The 20,145-nt window shown below is 40.2% G+C and overlaps 1 protein-coding gene across 1 annotated transcript in view; it reads right to left on the bottom strand.

The window, feature by feature from the left end:
* LOC121441902 (phosphatidylinositol 3-kinase catalytic subunit type 3) overlaps positions 1-13,060 on the bottom strand; it is an 89,186-nt gene extending 76,126 nt beyond the window's left edge. The window contains exons 1-4 of the mRNA XM_041643309.1: positions 12,944-13,060; positions 11,180-11,368; positions 8,707-8,850; positions 5,586-5,715 (exon numbers count right to left, since the gene is read on the bottom strand). Coding sequence (XP_041499243.1) covers positions 5,586-5,715; positions 8,707-8,850; positions 11,180-11,368; positions 12,944-13,011 — 531 coding nt within the window. The 5' untranslated portion in view covers positions 13,012-13,060. The remainder of the gene's footprint in view (positions 1-5,585; positions 5,716-8,706; positions 8,851-11,179; positions 11,369-12,943) is intronic.
* Between the last annotated feature and the right edge of the window lie 7,085 nt (positions 13,061-20,145).

The following is a 20,145-nucleotide window of genomic DNA, read 5'->3' as shown; positions in this document are numbered from 1 at the left end:
AATTTCTCAGAAATGATCTTTCTCAAGACCCAGTAATACCACTTTTGGGTATATATCCAAAGCATGCTCAATCTGCCACAAGGACATGTGCTCAACTATGTTCATAGCAGCATTGTTTGTCATAGCCAGAACCTGGAAACAATCTAAATGACCCTCGACTAAAGAACGGATAACAAAAATATGGTACATTTACACAATGGAGTACTATACAGCCAAAAAATCTTGAAATTTACAGGCAAATGGATGGAGCTAGAAAACATCATTTTGAGTAAGGTAACTCAGACCCATGTATGTGCTCATTCATAAGTGGTTTTTAAACATAAAGCAAAGAAACCAGCCTACAAATCATAATCCCAGAGAACCTAGACAACAATGAGGACACCAAAAGACATACACGGATCTCATCTACAAGGAAAGTAAAAAGACAAGATCTCCTGAGTAAACTGGGAGCATGAGGACCATGAGAGAGGATTGAAGGGGATGGAGCAGAGAAAAATGTAGAGCTCAATAAAAATCAATAAAAAAATATTAAAAAAAACTGTTTACATAGCCCCACAGGTAATTAAAAGCACGCATCTGTTTTGTTTTGCCTCTTTTCTCCGACACTTAAGAAATTTTCTTTTTCAGCAGACAGCAAACCCTTCAAATCCCCAGAAGCTACGCGCATGCAGCCATGCTGGCCAGGCCCCACTGTTGTTCACCATAGGCCTTTTTAGCATAGGTGTATCGCGATTTTCTGCTACTGTACTCTACACTTACTCAGTTAAAACGTCATTACTTTACTCTTTCATCTCTAGTACCTTTCTTTTTTTTTCCTTTTTGTTTTTGTCTGTTTCTTTGATTGAAACAGGGTCTCACCATGTAGCTCTGGCTAACCCAGAACTTACTATACAGACCAGGCTGGCCTTGAGCTCACAGATCTGTCTCCCAAGTGCTGGTATTAAAGACATGTTCCACTGTTCCTGGTCTAACACTTTTCTTAAGACTGAAATAAATGGACATAAATAAATACTGACAAAAAATTTTATTCCTTGCCCTAACATATGAAAAGTGTCAGCGGCAGACAAGGCAGACAATCAGACAGACAAACTAAGGCTGTTTCACAGATTTCTACTATCTAAAGATGTATCTCTGAAATAAACAAAAATAATGAGTTTCATATATATATATCTAAATATATATATTAAAATCCAACTTAAACTATGAAATAATTTGTAAGTAAGACACACTACAGCCATACATGAACTTCGTCTAAACAACTAACACGTGCATGTCAGAGTCCACCTAGGCATATATATTTAATTCTTAGCTAGCAAAGAAGTTCCATCTAAATTTTTCTGTCTTCTTGATTAATGAAATCTCGTCCACAATTCTTCAATTTTACTTTTAAACATTCCTCATAAATCTCATTATTCAGGAAGAGTAGTAGTTGACATATAAAAGTGCCATTTAGTTAAACTTCTCACAGATTAATCTAGTTATAAAAGCATGTTACTTTTTTCCCCTCGGGCAGAAACTATAGCTGTAAAGACAGAGAATTGATTTCTCAGAACATCAATCAATAACGTTTTAGGGCTCAATATCACACTGGCATCAACAGAGTCTACTCAGGGCCACTAATTTTAAGACAAGTCTAAAGGCTTTAACAATATTGGAGAACTGTGAGCAAACCAATGAATTATCGAAAAGATGCCACTCAGCAAAATGAGGAAAAAAGCGAAAAAATCCCCCAAACCCTGGCTGTAACACTAAACAGTGGCGATAAGTAATCAAATGAAACAAGCTGTTCATAAAAGGTATGCTATCTAGAACAAAAATCATTCTTCATGAACTTCACACAAAATATTTTCCGTAACGTTACTGGCACCACTGAACAAGCCTGACAGCCTTGAATAATCTCAGCAATCGCCTTAGTTACTTTTCCATGCTGTCTTCAGACACAATGAAGAGAGCAACTTAGACAAGAAAGCACTTAACAGAGCTTACAGTTTCAGAGGACAGGAGCTCATGATGGTGAGAGCTGACATTTTGATCTGCAAGGAGTTAAAGAGAGCTAACTAGGAACGGTGTGGGCTTTTGAAATCTCTAAGCCTGCCCCAGTGGCAGACACACTTCCTACCCCTTCCCAAACTGTTCCTCCAACTGGGAACCAAGTATTCAAACACAAGAGACTATGGGGACCATTCTCACTCAAATCACAACAGTCGTTATCATATCTAGTTTTTAAATTATTGTCACTTTAAAAACATCTAAAGGGATAAATGAAACAAGATGAGACACTTTCACCCAACCCAAATGTAATGGCCAGGAGTGTGCTTTTCCGATTTATAGAGTAATGAGTTTCTCTATAAACTCTAATTAGTCAAAAATTCTTTCTCTGTAAGATAAGCATTTTTTTTAGTTTGTGTGTTTTTTATTTTGATTACATAAATCCTATTTATATTAAGAGAAAAATTGTGGCTTTTGGAATATTTCATAAATTAAAATATAATTACACACTTTCCCCTTTCCCTTTACTCCCTTCAATTCCTCCCATGCCTCCAACTCCCTTTCAAATTCCTGGCCCCTTTTCTTTTCTTTTTTTTTTTTAAATTTATTTATTTATTAAGGATTTCTGCCTCCTCCCCGCAACCGCTTCCCATTTCCCTCCCCCTCCCCCGATCAAGTCCCCCTCCCTCATCTGCTCGAAGAGCAATCAGGGTTCCCTGACCTGTGTGAAGCCCAAGGACCGCCCACCTCTATCCAGGTCTAGTAAGGTGAGCATCCAAACTGCCTAGGCTCCCCCAAAGCCAGTACGTGTAGCAGGATCAAAAACCCACTGCGATTGTTCTTGAGTTCTCAGTATTCCTCATTGTCCACTATGTTCAGCTAGTCCGGATTTATCCCATGCTTTTTCAGACCTAGGCCAGCTAGCCTTGGTGAGTTCCCATTAGAACATCCTCATTGTCTCAGTGTGTGGGTGCACCCCTCGCGGTCCTGAGTTCCTTGCTCATTCTCTGTCTCCTTCTGCTCCTGATTTTTTTTTTTTTTTTTTTTTTTTTTTTTGGTTTTTCGAGACAGGGTTTCTCTGTGGCTTTGGAGCCTGTCCTGGAACTCGCTCTGTAGACCAGGCTGGTCTCGAACTCACAGAGATCCGCCTGTCTCTGCCTCCTTTAATCTGCTGGGATTAAAGGCGTGTGCCACCACCGCCCAGCTTAAGATAAGCATTTTAAAAGCAGAAGCTTTGCTTGCTCGTTGGGATTAAAATCCACTAGGACAGTCAAAATATGTGAACTGTGAACAGGGGCGTCACTGCTTCAAGGCAGAGAGTATCTGCGGTGCACTCCATACTGCAGGCTGTCAAGTCTCAACTGTTTCCCCATTAGGACTAACTCCCTAAAAGTATGACTGGGTTCTTCTCGGTGTCTATGCTATCCTTAAGAATGTATGTATTCTTTCAAGGAAATAGCTGTGCTTCATTAAGTCTTTTCACTTGTTAGACAGTTCACAATTCGAGCTACCATTCTTCTATTGTATTTTCTCTTAATGACTTAGATTATAGTTGAGCAGCTTGATTGAAGGCAGATTGCCTTCCATTCAGTTTTTACAAACTACCATGTAAATGATGGGAACAGCATGTGCAGTGCAGTCCTACTGTTAATTACAGACAGCACTTAAGAAAAAGAGTATTCGCCCCATAATCTGCAACCCCGTCTAGGCAGCATACAGCAGGGTAGCTTGTTTGTCCTGCTTCTGTTGTCCCCTGGTTCATGCTGCAGTAAGCCTGAGATCCAGACCCTGACCCCGTGACCAGACGCGGCTCTGTCAAGTCCACGGTTCCCCTCTTCAGTGCTGGCGTGCACAGTTCCCCACCCTCCCCAACATCCCCGCACAGACCATGAAACGTTTTTCATCTGCTTGTACTTTCTTTGCCTCCTCTTAATCAAACTGTCAGAAAGGAAAGCACACGGCAAAGCATCACGCAGAGCTGCTAAATGAGGGAGGGCGGAAGCTGCTTCTGCACTATCCTTTCACGTCCAAAGACACAGGCTCAACATAAATCAGACACCGGAGCCCAGGGGTCACAGCCAAAGCCCCTGGAGGACATGCCTCCTATCAAAATTCTTACAGTATGACAAGCTGAAAAATAGAGATGAAGGGAACAGTGGACACACTGGGCCATCATTACCAAGAAGCTGGTCCAGACCGTGAAAGTCAACAGACAGCCCTGAAGTATCATCTCTTACTATGTTCACAAATCAGCTGAAACAGAAGCAAGCATTAACTATAAAAGTTTAAAGATGGAAGAGAGGAAAATGAGCAAGATGTAGGGTGCTGCATATTTTAATACATACTTTTTTTCTATTCCCTATTAAAACTCTAGGATATTCAAATTATTAAAAAGAAAAAAAAAATGAAGCCAGGCAGTGGTGGGGCACGCCTTTAAACCCAGCACTTGGGACGCAGAGGCAGACGGATCTCTGTGAGCTGGAGGCCAGGTTGGTCTACAGAGCTAGTGCCAGGACAGGCTCCAAAACTAGAGAAACCCTGTCTTGAAAAACCAAAAAAATGATACCTAACCTGAGCACTATAAAGATTACTTCTTTTTCTCATATACATTTTTCCCCAAAGGAAAACTAGACAGATTTATAAAACAGTCTAAATCATTATAGAGATTTATTCCATTAAAATTACTATAAAAGGACTGTTTAAAATAAAACAGACTTAGATAGTTAATCATATTATAGTTAGAATTTCACTCCATAGTTAAGCAGAAGTCAGAGTAAAAGCATTATTCCAGGTCGGAGTTGCCAGTGCCTGCTTAGTAATTACCCAAGACCGTGTTTTCATGGGCTACTTAATGGCTGCTCTTCATTTAACAGTCCCCAGTATCCTTTGGTAGCCAGACTGAAACTATGTTCTTGTGACCCTTAAAAACCGAATCTTTCAAATTTTAGTAGCCCACAGAGTACATACGCGATGATTCTAATAAAATATCTATGTGTAAATCACGAAAAGTAACCAAATCCAAGTTCGCTGCTGATAAACTCTTAAAGAGAGGGCGGACCATAGAGAGGCTTGTGAACTGTCCTACACCCCCAGGAAGAACACGGGTGGACCTGAAAAGGAGCAGCTGAAATGAGTTTTTACTCACCTGGAGAAAGAAAGGAGATAAAGACTATTCCAGGGGTGTTACCCTTTTCACCCCAAACAGCAATGTAGGAAAGAGACATAATGATGGAAATACAGGAGACCTGCACTTCCAAATCTCATGCACATCTAGATAAACGGCCATACAGTACGTGATTTCACGCATGCAGAAGTCCACAGACAAAAAGTGGACCAGCAGCCATCAGGAAGTAAGGGAGGATGGAATAAGGGGTGACAGCTGAGTACATGGAGCTTTTAGAGGTGAAAAGGTCCTCAAGCCACACAGAGAGGAGGATCATGGAGCATATGCCTTTCAAGAGCGAAGGCTCATGAATCATATCAAAACTGTTACTAACATTTACTTTAAACTAAGATGACAACTGACAGGATTCACAATAAAAAGGCACACGAATCCACACCAGTCAGAGTTCGCCTCGTCTCAGAAGCCCATGTACCTTAGCGAGGCGGCTCATCTGATCTTCGGAGAGCGTGCTGCTGGTTCTGCCAGGAGTTCTTGTGGGTTCAGAGCCATCTGCCTCCACATTAGGCCACACCTTCAAGTCATGCATTCCTTGGCGAAACATGCTGTAGGGAAAGGAGTTCAGAGTAGAAATAAACCGAGGCAGCTCATCATAATGAAATGTGTGTCAAGCTTGTCCGGCTCCAAAGTCCCTATGGTTCGTGCAGCACTGAGCTAAGCTACTAAAAACCGCAAATGTCTCCTCAAGCTACTCTTTCTCCCTGAGATTATCAGAAATGGGAGACGTATATAGAAATGACCTAAATAAATCCAATGCATATGTTACCAGTGTGGAGGGAATTCCTTCCGGAGCAGACTTAAGCAAATGTGCACCTTTCGTATATGGGTCCAGTGGCAAACCAAGGTAAAATCCAAAGTGTAAGTGAGCAGTTACTTACAGGAACTTAAGTGACCATAAGGCAGCCAGACATGGGTCTGTCTCATCCCAGAACAGACTTCCCCATGGTCAAACAAATGCAGCCCGCTTCAGTTAGCCTTCCACAGTCTACATAAGACCCCCGGATACAACGAGGACACACAGTCAGGACAGACATGCATACAAATAAATGGCTGGAAGATGCGTGAGGGGACAGTGTAAATCCCAGGTGAGGGTCCCGTGACTCCCTACACCCTCCTCCTACGAAGAGTGGCAAGTCAGCATGGCCAATCAACGGGGATCCCTCTCTGGAAGTATTCGTAGTTGTTATGAGAAAAATGGTGTCAGCCAGACTTGGAGGCCAGCACTCAACAAGCACCTCAGCAGACATCTTAGAAGAGCAGATACCAACTTTCCAGCCAATAGAACATCACATTTACAGGATGGAAATGAAACTAAGTGACATCATTTTTCTGTAAGCTTGCCTGGGTCTGGTACCAACTGTGCCATCTATGGCATGCATGGCTGTGACTATGAATAAATAATGTTCATTCCTTAGTATACATCTTCTCATTAATAAAAATATCATATTACAGACTTTCTTGTTATTACAAAAACACATAAACACGGCCTCTTATACAGTGAAATTTTTTTCTCTTTTCATCTCAAACAGACCAGATAGCCGAGACAGGGGGATCACAGATTCTAGAGTAACACAGACAGTCTAATGAGAACTTGTCCGAAATGAAACAAAACGCAGTACAACCTTGAAGCAGGCCCTGAGGAACTGGTTGCAGTGTAGTATCTAAAGCACTAGTAAAAGGGGGATCCTCACATACACCTTCAGAAAGAGCATGTGGCAGCTCTTCCTGCTCTCTACCGCTCCACTCCTCAGCAAATACTCTGGCTGAATTTAACTAGAAACAAAAAGCCACATTTTGCAGGAAGAAAGTTGGTTTACTAAATGATTTAGGCACCTTGGGACAGATCTAGAAAAGAGTTTAAAATGGGGAGTTTGTGAGGGGAATGCTAAGTGCTGGTAATTAAGTGATCACACCACTTTCTTTGGACACTAATGAAAACTTGCCTAAAACTACACTGTTCCCACCCCCCAATCTCCCGGTGGTGAGGCAGAGGATGCGCACTGCCTTACATCCACTTGGGAAATCAAGCCAAACGAACGAGACAGGGGATCAGCACAGCAGGCCCTTCTTCAGCTCCATCGGAGGCCCAATACCAGCTGTGGATACGGCTCAAGCTGGCAGGGCCAGGCCACTGTAGCAGCCACTGCCAGGACCACAGAATTCACACCCACCTGCACATCACCTGCAGTGTGCCTGCGCTTTTACCAATGCAAGTAATAACCAATCTGCTCTGAAGCTACTCAGAAGTCTCTGAAGTTAGATGCTCAAGTTAGAGGCAGTTGGCTTTGGCGGAACTACTGCACAAGATCAGTCTTTAATAATTTATTAGCACTCACTAAGAATTCCCCCTTAATGACTCGCACAGACAAAACAGATGTTGGCAAAGAGCACCAGCTGGTAGTCACTGTGCTACCTACCATTGGAAGCTTCAAGAGCCACTTTACTAAGTGCATACTAGGGTCCTTTGGAGAAAGAGGCCACTGAAGACATCTGAGAAAACTATGGCCCAAAGCAGTGATGCTCAAAAATCGCACAACTGCGGCAGAGGGTATGGACAAACAGCATGAACAGGTTTCCTAAGACTTAATCTTAACTCATGGCAAGCGAACAAACAAACTGAACTCCTAGTTATTACCACTAACTTTATGGAGAATTTTACGATTTAATTTGCCTTTCAGGCACCTGTCTCAACAACATCACCAAAAAAGGAAGTCTTGCTGTGTGAACAACTGTATTTTAAAAAATGGACAAAAGATAGCATTAAATTAATTTACAGAAAATTGTCAAAACCTTTTAAGATAATTCTTATTTATTGATGTCTAAATTAACGTTTTTAAACTTTAAGGACCAAAACTAAGGCATATGGCAAGAGCCAGACAGTTCAAGTCCCTAGGACTTTCCACTGAAAGGCACGACATCTTCAGTGTCCAGATCTGGACCCGAAGCTCTCACTCCCAATGACTTTAGAAATGGTCCTCGCATTCACTCAACAGTAGAGCAGTACAAATTGTGTCTTGGTTCATTTAGCTGCTGGGATGGTTACTTCTGATTGACAAATCTGTAGGGTGTAGAACCTCCTAAGAGACAAATTTGGGGGCATACCTGTGAGGCTGTGTCTAGATGGGGTTAAGTCTGGCGGCCCACCCCAGTGTAGGCAGCAACATTCTACGAGCTGCTATTCCAGACTACATGAACAGAGGGAAAGTAAACTGATCCTCAGCTTTCATCTCTTTGTTTCTGACAACAGATGCAATGGGACCAGCTGCCTCACACTCCTGCAGCCACGCCTTCTCCACCCATGATGCACTGAGCCCTCGAACTTGGGTACCCTTGGGTTGCTTCTGTCGGGAACTGTGTCCCTGATAAAGCAGTGAGAGGAGTAACAAATACAGCGCATCCTGTAGGAAATGCCTTCCAGACCCTCTCTCGGAAGGCTGGAAGGCCTATGTACCTAACTGGTTTCGGTGTAAACAATCAAAGTTCTCTAGGAAAGAAAAAGAAACAGCCCTTTGTGGACTAGTGGGCAGAATGCTTACCCGTATTTTCCAAAGAGCGACACAGTTGTTCCTCCCACTGGCACAGCTTTTCCTGGTCCATACACGTCCCATATAGTCAAGGCCACTTGGGCATTCCTGGGCAGGTCAGGGTATTTCACAGGGAGTTTTAGCCATTCATTCCAACTATGGAAACAAAGTCAACAGAATAAACATGTATCTTTCTTTCAAATTAGCCCATTAAAAAAATGGTTCAATCAGAGGAGAAAGCTCCAGAAAGATTAGGTTTATATGCTAAAAAATAATGTGGAATAATTAAAATCACCTCAATTTTGCTTGTTCAAATATAAACACAGGAATTTTGAATATAGCTCCTGAAATAAGTATATCAAGACATTTAATCAGGACACTCAAGCTGAGCAGTGTGACGTTTGCCCACATGAGGCAGGACTGTTAGTTCAAGGCCAGTCTAGAGAGATTCATGAGTTTGTCTGAGTCCAGCCTACACTATAAAGTGATACCCACCCCCACCTCCAAAAAAAATCTAACGGAAAGCCAGGCGGCAGTGGTACACGCCTTTAATCCCAGTGGGGCATGCCTTTAATCCCAGTTCTAGAGGGATTTTAAAACAGGAGGAGACAGCTCTCAGACACAGTCTCATTCTAAGATTCCTAAAGGCAGGATCACCATTTCAGATTAAAGTCAAGATAAGAGCTGCTTTGCTTGTCTAGTCTTCAGGTTGAACCCAAATCGAATCCTCTTGCTGAATTTTTAATCAACTGTGCATTATGTTTACTCACCATTTCCGTTCTGGTGGGTTGGGCAAAAAATTCATCTTTCAAATACTAATAGCAGACTTCATAAAAGCTGTTTTTCCCCAATTTCAGTCTATTTTTTTAAACGCCAACTCTCTTATTACATACCCCAAATATTTTCTCAATCTATTTTCTACAGTTGTTTTAGATCTTTGACTGATCTATGTTTTTTTTTTTAATTTTACAACCTTGCAAACATATAATAGCAAAACAATGAATGAAAGAGCTAACAAATGAGAGGAGGCAAAGTTGGTTTTGTTCTAAGTTCTTTTGGGCAGTGCGAGGAATAGAGAATAAAATTTTTCCATAACAAAAGAAAAAGGGAAAAGTAGCATTAACCAAAGATGATGACATTCTATATTCAAATATATTTTAAATTGCAGAATTTTGGTTGTTTTAGATGTAATGATGGTACTATAAAATGTTTCTGTTCTTGTGCTTTGTTTTTGGTTTTTTGAGTCAGACTGGCCTCAAATTCACAGAGATCCATCTGCTAGAGCCTCCTGGGTGCTGGGATTAAAGATATGCATCACCTTGCCTGGGCATATTATTTTCTATATTTCTATATAGATGAAATTTTCCAGAATAAAATGTATTAAATATGTGTGTGTGTTGTGTGGATATAAATATTTATACATATTTGACACCAAAATGAACACTAGAGAATTTAGACTACTGAAATCGTTGATTTGGATGTAGTCTGACCAGCAATGTTTAAGCTTCCTCGCTCTGAAAGCCTTTCCCAGGTTCCGGTACAGCAACAGAGCCATGTGACTGTGCACGTGGCCATGCCTTGTCTTCCGTGACACTCTGAGCATAGCTAACTTCTATGGGCACACACTTGGGGCTGCAGAGATAACTCTGTGGTCAAGAATACTCATTATGCTTACAGATGATCTGGGTTCAGTTCCCAGTATCCATGTGGTAGCTCACAGCTATCTGTAACTACAGTTCCAGGGGACTGAACACCCTTTTCATGGTATAAATACATATATACAGGCAAAACCCTTTGCACACACACATTTAAAAAAAAAAAAGTACCAAGTACCTATGCATCTGTCATTCCACGTGACTGCAGAATAAAACTGACTGCACACTAGAAATGCCACCGTGAAGTCTCTGAGATAATAAGCATCAGGAGATTAAAGATCCACAATACTATTGGAAAAACAGAGTTTTCTGTTACCTTATGCTGGCCCTCCGTGCCAACAATGAACTGCTAGTATAACATGTAAATACATAAATAAACTACAAACTTAAAACTAAAGTTTCATTTGGAAAACAAATAAAGACTATAAATCTTACCTGAACCTATGATATAAGATCTACTTCTAAAGATCTAAACAACAAGATGGCCATTTCAAACTATCTAAAGCATTTGCATTAAAGGCCACGGAACAGCAGAGAGTCCAGACATGGTTGTACTCTGATTGATGGTGTAAAAGAGTAAAATGCTTAGTTTCCAAAATGTCAACATACTAAACACAAACATGAAGTAATTACACACCAACACAACTATCTTTACATGCTCTCAATAGTCTAACTAATATTTATAGTTTCACAGGTATACAGTTAAGAAACTCCTTGGTAATCCCTGCTAAACTGTCTCTACTTAGAACATTATTAAAGCTATGGAAGAACAGTATACAATCTTTCACATGGCAAATGAAAAAAGAGCAACAGCAAAGAGAACAACTTACTTCCATCGTGTACTAAATGCCTTGTAGGATGTCCTGACTGGTAAGGCCAGAGGTTTCCCTTCAGCAAAAACTTGACAAGTCACATACAGGTCAGAGCACGTCTCTTGGTAGAGCCCAGAGAACTTTAGCATCGGATCTTCGAGGACAGCTTTGTAACTCTTCTGCTCTCTCTTCCCTTCCAAACTTCCTCTGGAAGCACAAACAGATTGTTTCAGATGTGCAGTTTTAAAGTATGCAGGGGTATATAAAAAGATAAGAAGTTTATGTATGCTAAAGTAACTATAAACTATCTAACGACAACTTCCTATTTCTAAAGTAACATCACTTTTATAAATGGTAAGGAACTCTGAAAACCCTAACATTGCGAGGCTTATTCTAATTTCCTGAAAAGATTTCTCTTCTTCGGGCTTCATTTTAAACCTTGTCACCTAATCTTAATCCAGGCTTTAGGATTAATTTCACTGATTCTAGCACCTGGGGCCAGAGGCAGGGGCGTCTCTGAGTTCAAGGCCAGCCTGGTCTACAAAGGAAGTTCCTGGAGAGCCTGGACTACACAGAGAAACCCTGTCTCAAAAGCAAAAAAGCAAAGCAAAACAAAACTTTACTGATTTCAAATTGACAACTTATTTACCCCACCTTTAAACAAACATTTAATTTATAGGCATAGATACTAGAAACATAAGAAAATATACACAATGCTCTACTGAAAAACTGTTAAGCCCACATATGCTAGTGTGCACTTTTAATTCCAGCACTCAGGAGGCAGAGGTAGGCAGATCTACATAGTGTGGTATAGGTCAGAGACACATAGCGAGAATCTGTCTTCAAACTTACTTTTACCTGGGCATTATTTTTATTCTCTTTTCCATACTATGTATTCATACTATCTCACCACTTCAAAATAAAAAAAAAAAACCCTCAGTGTTGTAAGCCATACTGGATACGCCAAAGCCAATCGTCTTCCCTTCATAAGAGAAACTGACATGGCCGCTCTGTCTCTTAGACAGATGTCTGCAATAAGCCTAATCATTGACGCGTAGGAGATAGGAACGAAAGAGTTAAAGAACAGCATGTACAATTTGTTCTCTCCACGCAGGAATCTGAAGTCTTCACCCTCAAGAAGGCTCTCACTAGGCACGGACCTCACATTTCTCTACTCAAGAAATGGCACTGGGCAAAGTTCTGACAAAATATAAAGTACACAGCAAAACTGCGCTTGCCCGGAAAGGTGAGCTTCCCTACTTATCCAAAGGTTTCTACGGTGCTGAAGTTACCTTCTCTGGGGTCTTTTCTTTCCCAGTAGGGTTCTCATTTCAAGATGTCATGCCCTTGACCTGTATTTTAAAACTGCTGCCACAAGATTTTATTTAAAGACTCGACTCCCTCTCAATGTCTCTACCTTTAAAAATGCAAACTGTCCAAAGGGTAAATCTATGTCTCTGTTATCTCGCATGTAGTTAAAACTGCACCTATATTCTCATTTATCCCATCCTCAAGATTTCCGAATGCCCCATTCCACCTTTCAGCCCTGCTCTAAAGGAAAAATCTGCTCCCTCCCTCTTTCTTAGGTGGGGAGAGTTGTTTCCTACGGTTTGATTTCTTCTGCGTAAAAATAGATTGCAGTACTCCCGCAAAAGCTGAAAATGCAAACTGCTCCGTGCCCCTCTGGGGAAGCGCTGGTTACTGCCGATTTCCTCCTAGGACCAGCCCCTCTCCCGGGCTGTTGCCCGCCCCTCACCGCCCTCACTCCCCCGGGGCTCTCACATCTTCAGCTGCACGTTGATGTCCAGGTCACAGCTGTAGATGTAGTGGAACTTCTCTGCCTCCCCCATGGCCAGCACGGAGACCAGAAGCCGCAGAGACAGCCAGGGACGCGAAAGACTACAGAAAGAAGCCGCCGGTGCCTCAAAACACGGAGACTTCCTGTCCCGCCCCTACGCACGTAACCTAGCAATCCCTGTCCCCAACGCAATACAAGCGACGGAAGAAGCCCGCGGCGGGCTGCAGTACGCATGTGCAGGAGGAGCCTGCCATCTTGCTTAAGGGCAAGTGGGAGGCCAGGAAGCGTGGCTTATGTGGTTACATACCAGTCTTCCTGTTTTGACAAAACTTTTTTTTTTTCTTACTTGAGTCAGAAGAGATATTCGGCTCAAAAATAATGTAGTAACGTTCACCTGGTTCAAACCAAATAGAGAAGATGCACAAAACTATTTTGATTAATTTATATTCCAGTTTCCATTTAAAAAGATTTAATTATTAATTGGCTGTTTCCAGCCATAGGTTATTTTGTTTGCTTAGTTGAGTTTTTTTTGTTTTTGTTTTGTGTGTGTGTGTGTGTGTGTGTGTGTGTGTGTGTGTGTGTGTGTGTGTGTGGAGAAGACAACCAAAAGGACTAGACAAAGGCCGAAAACATCTGGGTTTCATTTTGACAGCCTCAATATTTGTGCTTCAGTGCTTTGTATTGGATATATTCTGATCTAATTAGCAGTTCAGGACCAAATTCTACAGCTATAGCCTAGAAACCGCCAATAATAATTGGAACTGAGTTTCTGAACCTTCTGCATTCCCATAACTTATTCTAGTAATATTTAATACACTCTAACACTTTGGTCTTTGTTTACAATTATATTTAAAAATTTGTTGAGGGCCGGGAGGTGGTGGCACAGCTTTTTAATTCCAGCACTTGGGAGGCAGAGGCAGGCGGATCTCTGTGAGTTTGAGGCCAGCCTGGTCTACAAGAGCAAGTTCCAGGACAGGCTCCAAAAACTACAGAGAAACCCTGTCTTGAAAAACCAAAATAAATAAATAAATAAATAAATAAATAAATAAATAAATAAATATCTTTGAAATAGTTTGCTAGATGCTTCTGTTTTCTGTACCTTCTGGGTGTAATATGTATAAGCTTAAAATAGAGGCCGGAGTCTCAGTAGTTCACCCTGAGGCAATACCTGGTTGCAGGAAAGACCACAAATTGAGATTACCCAGGTACCACCCAGGAACAGACCATCCAAAGGTAATTCCTAACATTCCAACTCTTGTAGATAGGTTCACCTGCCAGTCAATCTGGGGTCCTAAAACTTAGAAATCCCTCACCCCCACCTTTACTACTATAAAAACCAATTCTAACTGAGCTTGGGGCTCTCAGATCATTCTAATATGTTGGACACACGGAGAGTCTAAATTTGCAAACTTGTGTAGAATAAGGCTCTTTGCTTTGACATAAGGGACTGGGTCTCCTTGTTGGTTTTGGGGGAACTTTGCAGTTCTAGGCATAACATAATACACTACTGATTTTAATAACTCCTGTTTATTTCTACAGGGTCCATTGAAAAGTCTACTCTTCTGGATGTCTCTCACACACACAGCACGAATACATGCACGGCACCCACATGTGTTGTTGTGTCAGAAACAGTGCTGTTGCAAGCACACCCAGTGGACTGGAGGCAAGAAGACCACTCTCTGGGAAGCTGGATTTCTCCTTCTGCTTGTGGGTTCTGGGAATCAGAACTCAAGTTGTCAGTCCTAGTAGAAAAAGCCTTTACCTACTGAATCTTCTTGCTGGCCTTGCATATTTATTTCTAGGTACCACATTTTAAGACAATAACACCAGTAATCACAAATACAAGTTATTTAGAATTTTTAGTGGTCAAATAATAAAAGACCAAAGAAATTTCGAGTGGAATGAGGCTATTCAGATTAGAAGAGGGAAAAATGGTAAATGCATAGTATTGTTCCCAATGTAAATTCTAAAAGTTAGTCTTTGGTGAAATAAAGACCACATGTATATTATCAAAGATCATGATGGCTATCCTTCTATATAATTGAATACTTAAACAAACAAACACAAATTTGAGTTGTGTCTACATGTAACTATCACCAAATAGAACATAGAGAAATTATGTTTTCAACAATAAAATAAGAAATTTATAAACATCAGAGCTCTGCAACAGTAAACAAATTGTGGCAAGTATTCTGTTTTTTACATACTTTGGGCAGACACTGTGAAGCTGGAACTAAATCAGGTTTTTGAAACATTAGTAATTTTTTGGAAACTGTGTGCATGTGTCTGTGTGAGGTTCTGTCACGTATATACGGTGCCTATGGAGGCTGGACCCTGCAGCTGGAGTTATACAATGTTGTGAAGGACCCATGAGCATCTGGGAGCTGAACTCAGGTCCTCTAGAAAGAGCAACAAATGCTTTTAACCATTGGACCACCTCTCTAACTCTGTGAAATCCTGACATGTGAAAGTAATTAAAATGTCTGGTTCTAGAGTGTAAATTGATTTGGGAATAATTCAACTTAACTTATAAATTTAAGCATATATATATATATATCATACACATATATATTACCAAATAAGTGTATGAATTAAATATATACACCTTGAATAGGAATTTAATAAATTAGAATTTTTTGTTGGAACTCTACAGCATCCAAAACTAACTTCTTCCTGAACTAGCTCTTTGAAATTTAGCAAATCTATACTGTATTAACAGGGCAAGTTCACTTTTCTATCCTCTCTTTTCTATCTAGAACAACATGCCATATTTGGTAGTTCAACTATCATGACATTATTTGACTTTAACTTGGCTCCAAAATATCTTTATATTTTACTCTAACTCCATTCTGCCACGAGCTTATAACAATTAAAATAATAGTAATTGAACCCCAAGAAATCATGAAGCACAATATAAATGTATTAATAATTCAAGAAAAGCAAAGGCACCATTAGGGATTGTCTTGGTAATCTGTGTGTGCATGATAAGAGTCCCATAAACTCATGCTGATAGTGTTTTTCCTAGATGACACATAAGTCAGATTATTGGTGGATTTTAGTATTAGCATCTAATTGGCAAGAAGCATCCATAGGGACTATGGGAGCCTCAGGCATCTTCACTCTGAAAAGAATGATTTTTTTTATCCTTTTCACTCATGAATATAATACACACTAATAATAATGCAACACTATTTGTACTGAAAACAGCCACAATTGCCTGTCTGTAGAAAAACAGCTAACAGCTGTGGGTGCTTTCTTTGTTTAATGGCATGTTCCACTGACTATGTGATCTGGCATTTAATTTTCCTTTGGAGGTGCAATTTGTATTTTGTTTTTGTTTTCCATTTCATTTCCATTTCATGTTTAATTATTCTAATAGCAGTTTTTAATAATGGTTTAGAAATGTGTTCATTTTGATCTCTTCTTCCAATTGCTCGTGACTCACAGTGATAATCAGTTTAGCTTTTGCCCATTTCTAAGATCCAATTTATTCTCTCTAGCTTGTAATTTAAGAAAAATGCAATTAGAGCTTTAAAAGCAACTGTCTATTATTGGGCTTCCATCATGAACAAATTATGATACTGTAAGATTAAGAGTGCCTCACAAATCCTTTTTCTCTAATTAAAATTTCCCTTATAAGTTTCCTAATACCCTTAAGTATTTTAAAATTCAATAACTTAGTGGAACGTACAATAGTGCTAAGAAATGCTAGAAGTCTTACCCTAATTCAAGATGTTGACAATTTTTTTCAAGTGACAATGTGGGAATGCAGGGGCTTAATAAATATTCACCAGTCATTTCAGTGAAGGAGCCCCAAGGCCTAGGGGAATCCATTCAAGAGTATAATTTGCATTAGCTATAAAAGAGAAAGGATAAAAAATGGGTTATTCGGAAAATATTGACTCATATTTAAATGCATTTTTTTTTTTTGCAAAACAGGATTTTTCACAGAACCTGGAGCTCATTGTTTCGAGTAGCTGAAGAGTCCCTGGGATTCTGCTCCCTCCACCCTCCCAGAACTAGGATTAGAGACATGTACCCAATTTTGCATGAATTCCAGGTACTTGTACTTAGATCCTGATGCTTGCACAGCAAGCACTTTACACACTAAGACATCTTCTCAGGCCCAATTCTATATTTTAGAGTTATTAAATTTTCACTTTTCTCTTGACTGAATTAGTTAATCGACAAATAAGGAGCATTTTCCACTGATCACTAAACCAAGCATTTCCTATAAACATATTATCACCAACAACCCTTTTGCTGCTATATTGATTCGTGGCTTCATTGTGATTACAGTTTGCCTTATTTTTCTGGCTCCAGCCTGGCACATCTTCTAACTTACTACAATTCTAACATCCAAACTTAAAGAGGCAGAACCAGTTTTATATACATTCCTGGACACTGTGTATTTGTGAGTAATGATTAATAGTACCTCTCCTCTTTGAACAGAATGAACTGATAAAACCCAAGCTCTGAGAAGTGCAGTAGGACCACAGGGCTCTATATCAGGTCTCCAGCAGCACAGAATTCATGGAAAAAACTCACAGTGTGCTGGCAATCATATGTAGTAATAAAGGCGGCGGGGCTGCATCCCCAGCACCCCAGCCGCCCGCACGGCTAGCTTAGCTTATGCCCCGAAATAACAACACACAAACTGTATTCATTTAAACACTGCTTGGCCCATTCTCTTCTAGGCTAATTCTCACATATTAATTTAGCCCATTTCTAATCATCTGTGTATGGCACCCCAAGGTGCGCTTACCAGGAAGATTCTAGCCTATGTCCATCCTGGGTCGGAGTTTCATCCTGGGAGCGGGGCATGGCGTCTCTCTCAGGCGTCTGCTCCCGAGAGGAAAGCTGTCAAGACTCTGACCTCACTTCCTCTTCCTCCCAGCATTTTATTCTGTTTACTCCTCCCACCTATCCTCTAACCAATAAAATGGGCCAAGGCAGTTCCTTTATTAGCCAATGACCTTCCTCCATCAATCATAGGCATAGATTCCTAGATCCCCAAGTTCTGCTGATTACACTCTACAAACTACTGCACTTTCTCAAGGGCCTTGGGACTCTTTGCATGGTCCTGACCCTTGGCTTGTTTTATTCCTTTCCAGGCTTACCACATAGTTAAAGTTCCTAATTATTTAATTCTCATCTCCTAGGAAGTTTGTGATAATACATTGTCTTTTCCCTATCCCTAGGTACTTTTCAATATTTTAGCTTGCTTAAACCCTTCCAGTTAAATAAATGTTTTCTCATCCTTGTCATCACACATAGTAATGCATGATGATAAACTAGAAGTCTAAGATCATATCATATACTATGATATGACTCATTATCACCATACGTATTATATGTTGGCTTCAAGATATTGGACCCTGTCAATTTCTTTTTATTTTCATGCAGAAAACACTGTTTCTTTCCTGAATTATCCCGGTGGCTTTCTGTGCCAAAGGCAACATCATGTAAGTGCCGAATTTCATCATTTTCCTTGAGGCATCCGGAAAACCACAGTTTTCAATCCTATTGGTGGACAGACTATAGCCAAGAGACTCAATCTAGGAATTGAAAACTGAAGAAAGGACAAAGTATAGCTCTTGAAGTCTTGGTCATCGAACCTCAGTGTCATTTGTCACACTCCATCTCTGTTTTAAATTCTAGTTGGGCACAGATGTCATGTAGATTTGTGTAAAGCTCTGAAAGTGGGCAAGCCAGAGTGTAGGAAATTCCTCAGTCTTTAAATCAATGCTTGGGAAACAGACTCCTATATGGACTGTGATATAAATTAGAAATACATTTCATGTTGCTAAACAGTGAGGTTCAGGATTAAATTATTAAAATCTTTAGTTACATTAGCTAATAAGCTCCCTAACTACTTGGCTTGTGTCTACTCTTTTCTAGTTTCCTTATATCACCTCTTTGATTAAGACCTCTTAAAATCTTTAGGATGTGGCAGCAAGGGAAGGCTAACCTCTATTAGAGGTGACAAAGGCAATTTGTTCACTTGACATAGCAAAAAATTTAGCCACCATCATTTTTTCTCAGTAGATAACCAAGTGAAATCAGAGAAGTGCAAAGGATTAAGGCTGAGCAAATGAAAATATTTCAGCATGACCTGAATTAAAGTTGTTGGCAAAGAGAAGCTGCGGGCCAGCTGGAAAAAGACACGGTTTATGTTTGGCTAGTATCATACTTGTTTTTCTCTGGTTGTCCCAAAATTGGAAGCTGGGGAGCAGGTGGAGCCAGGAAAGCTGATAATCATGATCATTTCAATTAGGCAGTTACTGAGGTTTTGTTTCTTGGACTGGCTGGTGCAGAATGTGGGTCACAGTGCTTTTTGTGTAGGGTCTGACTATTTTCTTTTGTTATGTCACTTTCTATGTCTGATGAGAACCAACTCCAAAGTTCTCAACATGATGTGAACATAAGTTTCCACCCCATGCTGAGCTTTAAGCACCCCTTCCTTTGTTAGCAGAGCTTGAATTTAATTTGCAAACAACCGTGCTCATCCTCCCTTCTCACATACAAAGATGTCACAATAAAATAAAGTCTGGAGACCATATGGAGACTTTCAGATATGATTTGATAATACAAGGTAAAAATTAGAGTTGGCAGAAGGGAAGAATATGAGGTCCCTGCATCTTTGGCAACAAAATGGAGTCACCAAATAGTACCACACTTTCCGGGGTCCAAATTTCTTATGAGCTAAATCATAATTATATTTGAAGTTAAGCCACTTTAATTTTTTATGTTACTATAAATTAGAGCTTACTACTCATAATAGAGCATTGAAGTATATTTTACAGACTGTCATCTTTAGGTGCTTGTTTCAGTTTATCAAAAATCTCCAAATTTCATTAAGATCAGACCTTTTAACTACTGTGGACCTTGGGATAATTTCCATGCTTCTCCCCATCTTTTACCAAAGAAATTTCTGTGAGAATTTTTAAATGAGTAGACTGAGTTACCCAAAGCCTCTTAGTGCTACATCAGTTGCTCAATACTAGCAAGTGGTATCACTCAAACACTCCCCCTTTGTCTGAATCTGAGGCACAGTCCTGTAAAACCAGCACTCAGGAGGAGATCACAGTTCAAAGCCCTATCCCAAAACACAAGCAATCCCTCCACATGTTTGTTTTTCATGGAACTTTCAAGATATTATAAAAATTTGGTTGATAACTACCCC

This window comes from Microtus oregoni, unplaced genomic scaffold, assembly GCF_018167655.1.
Source record: "Microtus oregoni isolate MIOR12 unplaced genomic scaffold, Mior012 000083F_ref0000379, whole genome shotgun sequence".
In the NCBI taxonomy this organism is placed as follows: domain Eukaryota; kingdom Metazoa; phylum Chordata; class Mammalia; order Rodentia; family Cricetidae; genus Microtus; species Microtus oregoni.
This window is presented reverse-complemented; position numbering and strand designations above follow the sequence as displayed.